The 4,620-nt window shown below is 30.7% G+C and overlaps 1 protein-coding gene across 1 annotated transcript; it reads right to left on the bottom strand.

Moving 5' to 3' along the window:
• Window positions 1-2,941: 2,941 nt before the first annotated feature.
• LOC141109819 (chemerin-like receptor 1) lies at window positions 2,942-3,960 on the bottom strand. Its single transcript, XM_073601085.1, has one exon. The coding sequence runs from the start codon at window positions 3,923-3,925 to the stop codon at window positions 2,942-2,944; it is 984 nt and encodes a 327-aa protein (XP_073457186.1). The 5' UTR covers window positions 3,926-3,960.
• Between the last annotated feature and the right edge of the window lie 660 nt (window positions 3,961-4,620).

Genomic DNA, 4,620 nt, shown 5'->3' with positions numbered 1-4,620 from the left:
TTATAGGTATTGGCATTTTCTTTCAAATTTGTCTGTTAGTGAACATAATGAATACGAATTTATTCGAAGTTGCGAATTATCCGAAATAATGAATGCCGTATCTAAATGAATGGAATGTAACAAATTAATAATAATAAATAACAATAATAATAATAAAAAACTTTTTATTATTAATATTATTTATTATTACTTTGTTCCTTTCCATTTGTTTAGATGCGGCGTTCGTTATTTCGGGTAACTTCAGATAACTTTAAATTTGTATTCGTTACGTTCACAACCAGCCAAATTTGAAAGGAAATTCCAATACCAATAATTTAGTAGTTAGTTATTATTAGTTAGTTAGTTAGTTATTTTTTCAGATTTTCTTTCCTATTTTCGGATTTTCGAATTTACGAATTCACGAAATTACAAATTTACAAATTTTTAATTTTCAATTTTACAAATTCACAAATTTTCAAATGTACGAATATATGAATTGCGTTCACAACGAATGACCCGAAAAACTAAAAAAAAAAACAAAAAAAAATGAAACGAAAACAAACAAATGTTTCGGCCGTGCACATGTCTAATATTAATTTCTTACAATGAAATTTGTTTTATTACACAAAACGAATTCAAAAGTGTGTATCCAAATGTAAAACAGTGATAATGGACACTGAACTAATAATACACTTATCCATAAAAAGACTCCAAGTGCCATAAGAAAGCTCCACTTATCCATTATAAGCAAATAACAAGTTTCAATGTTTAATAGAAACACTGCACACAAAAAAAATCATTAAAAACTAGACATGTGCACACTGAAATATTTCGTTTCGGAATCTCATTTTCGTCCGAAAAATAAATTTATTTGGTTACTCCTGAAATTCGTTTTCATTTATTTCGTATTTTTTTTTTTTTCGTTAAAAATTGAATTCATCTGAAAATCCAAATTAAGGTCGAATTTGTCATTGAAGGCTTATGGTGTCTGTCGAATGTTCAAAGAAGATTCGACAGAGCAGCTAAACTGTACAACGCCGTATAGTTTACCTGCTCCGTCGAATCTTCTTAGAACTTTCAACAGACACCATAAGCCAAAGTACGTGTGTACTTAGTTCTAGCTATTTTACTGCTCCTCCTCTTTGGCTACAATCAGCCAATAACATTCATCATCATCATTATTTTTATTTATCTTTTCTCCCCTACGTCGAATCTTTCCTCCCCTACGTCGAATCTTTTCTCTCTATGTTGAATCTTTTCTCTCTATGTAGAATAATCTTGGACTAATAGAGTTAAGGTTAAGCACATTCGACCACAGGTTTGATGGACACAGATTGTTATTGTCATCATCATGTCGAATCTCCTATCTATATCAAACTGTTGTAGCAACGAAAACGAAAATAAAGCATTTATGTCGGATCTTTCTTTTTTCGGATTCTGCACTTTCGTTATCATTTGTTAAAACGATAACGAAAATACCTGAAATTCGGACGAAAATGCATTCGGTCGAAAACGAATGCACATATCTATTAAAAACCATCAAATACATTTTTTCAGCATCCATATTACCACCAATGCTTTGTATGTACATTAATAAGAGGGGAGAAAGACCTACCCTGTCCACCTATACTCCTTTACACCTATGAAGATGATATCTTTATCAATATATTTAATATATAAATGGAAAAATGGTGTTTGTATACCCTCCTGGAATTCTTTGATTGTATTTTTCTGCAATTGATAGTTGAGGATTGATGTATAAATATAAATGTAAGGATTTTAACATCATTCTCTAAAAATGTTTGCTTAGTGACCAAGATGAACCCAAATAGTCAGCCTAGTGTCACATAGTCTAATCTATGACATATCTTCTTAATTTTGAATTAAATAATTTAAAATAGTTTTTGAATTCGAATAGTTTTCAGAATTCAAAAATGTTTTGAATTCGAATAGTTTTCGAATTCGAAAAGTTTTCGAATTCGAATAGTTTTCAAGTTCAAATAGTTTTCCAATTTCCAAAGAGAATAAAATAGAAAAGAAAATAATGTAATAGCATAGAAAAAAATATAATAGAGGGAAAAAATATAACTAAAAATAAAATCATTTAATATAATAGAGTAAAACAGAAAAAATTGAATAGAAAATAAAAGAACAGAATAGAATGGAATAGAATAGAAACAAATAGAATAGAATTTAAAAAAGAATAGAATAAAACAGAAAGAATATAACCATCTTCTGAAATTCAAATAGAATAGAATAGAAAAGATTATAATTAAAAAAACAATAGAATAGAATATAACTTTGAGTTTGAATAGAATAAAAAATAAGAGAATAGTATAGAAAAAGCAACAGAATAGAATAGAATAGAAAGAAAATAACTATCATCCTATTTTAATCTATTATTTTCTATTCTATTCAAAATTCTAATTGATTCTATTTGGGAAATGGTTATATTCTACTAATCTATTTTATTCTATTTTATTGTTTTTTTTTACATTCTATTCTTTTCTATTCCATTATAGTCTATTCTATCAAATTCGTTTTTCTATTCTTTTCTTTTCTATTTTGTTCTGTTTTACTCTATTATACTATATTATATTAATTTTTTTATATCCTTTTCTATTCTATTATATTTTTTTTCTATTATATTTTATTCTCTTTTGAAATTGGAAAACTATTCGAATTCGAGAACTTTTCGAATTGGAATTTAAAAACTATTTGAATTTGAAAACTATTCGAAATTGATTAGAAAACTATTGGAATCGATTCGAATTCCGTCTAAATTTTTTTTTACATTATTTCTGATTTGTTTAAATTCGGTACTATTCAAATTCGGAACGAAACAAACTGCACATGTCTATCAGGCTCCTAGAGTATTCAACCACAATTATTTTTTATAAATAAAGCATATACATTTGGAAACATTGCCACATCATCCCTTAATACAGTATGTGCTGAAATATCACATTTGGCTTATGGCATGATCAGGTAAAAATCTGTGTCTATTTGAATCTGTCAGGTTGGTGTCCTCGGTGAAAGCTCTCTTAAAACCAGATTTAATGTCACTCCAGAATTTTTGTTTGAAGTTTTGGCCAATGAAGACATAGAGAAGAGGGTTCACACAGCTGTTTGAGAATGCCAATAAGGTTGATATGACATAGCCTATCAAAACCACAGGCCAGAAATCATTAATCATTCCATATAAATTTATGATGGAAAATAAATGGTAAGGAAACCAGCAAATAAAGAAGGAAATGATGACAGCTGCAATCACTTTGTAAGGTTTGGTAGATGTTACTCTGCGAATTCTTTGAATACGCAAAAAGATGACAGTGTAACAGAAGATAATGATGGTAAAAGGTATAACAAACAGAATGATAAATCTCATTATAACTTGCGTATTGTGCATTGACCAATCTACAAAGCAATTTACAATGGTATCATTGGCATTATATGTATCTGTATATATGAAGTAAGATACATTGGGTAGAAAAGATACAATCCAAAGTGCAAGAACGACTTTCACAGCCAGTCTCATGGTGCGATGGTTCCGACACCAAACAGGGAAGACTACGGAGATGCAGCGATCAATGCTGATGACGGAGAGTTGTAGGACACTGGCAGACAGATTGAGAATGAATGCAAAAAGTTCAAGCTTGCACATGAAGGTTCCAAATGGCCAGTGACCGTCAAGTGCAATGTATGTGATAGGTAAGGGTAGGAAAAGGCAGAAGGTAAAATCAGCAAAAGCTAAACTTAAGAACCAAACAGAGTTGACCGTCTTTTTCATTTTGAAGGCAACAAACCAGATGACCAGACCATTTCCAGTTATTCCCAGCAAACATATCCCAGATAAAGCCATCATGGATGAAACACTGAGTATTTTAACCCAAGTCGTACCAAATTCTTGATCTGTGTAAGTTTCCTCGGTGGTGTTGGTCTCCATACTTCCAGACACGTCAGGGTTTAGATATTAAGTTTGATGCTCTGCAAAATGAACACGATTTAAGAAATATGTAACAAAGGTACACTGAGATTTGTAAAGAAACATTCTAACCAACTGGGGGGGGGATTTCCCTTGAAATGTGTTTTTATGGACAATTTTTATGTCAGATAAGAAAGAAAGATAAGGAAAAAGTCAAAAAAATAATAAAGGCCTATATACATCTTTACTTATTTATTATTAAGGGGGGGTTTAAAGGTAGGTAATCTCACCATAACCCCCAAATACACTCTAGAATCCACAATACAAGAGAGCCAACTCAATCTATAGAAAATACAGTAAACCCAACATAAAAATGTATCAATGGTGTAATGTCAAATCATTTTGTAAAAACACACAATAAGCAAATAAAAGGCAATGGTAATGAATTATGGCAATAGATTTCATAGCTGATCAAGTAAGAACTGAACGTATTAATCAATGTTCATAATAGTTACATAGTTACATAGTAGGCGAGGTTGAAAAAAGACACAAGTCCATCAAGTCCAACCTATGTGTGTGATTATGTGTCAGTATTACATTTTATATCCCTGTATGTTGTGATCGTTCAGGTGCTTATCCTATAATTTCTTGAAACTATCGATGCTCCCCGCTGAGCTCATCGCTTGTGGAAGGGAATTCCACATCCTTGCCGCTCT

This window comes from Aquarana catesbeiana, linkage group LG10 (genome assembly GCF_042186555.1).
Source record: "Aquarana catesbeiana isolate 2022-GZ linkage group LG10, ASM4218655v1, whole genome shotgun sequence".
NCBI classification, from domain to species: domain Eukaryota; kingdom Metazoa; phylum Chordata; class Amphibia; order Anura; family Ranidae; genus Aquarana; species Aquarana catesbeiana.
Note: the sequence above shows the minus strand (reverse complement) of the source record. Positions and strands in the feature narration are given on the sequence as shown.

Excerpts from the sequence above, each read along its gene's own strand:
- LOC141109819 (XM_073601085.1), bottom strand. The coding sequence starts at position 3,925 with ATGGAGACCAACACCACCGAGGAAACTTACACAGATCAAGAATTTGGT.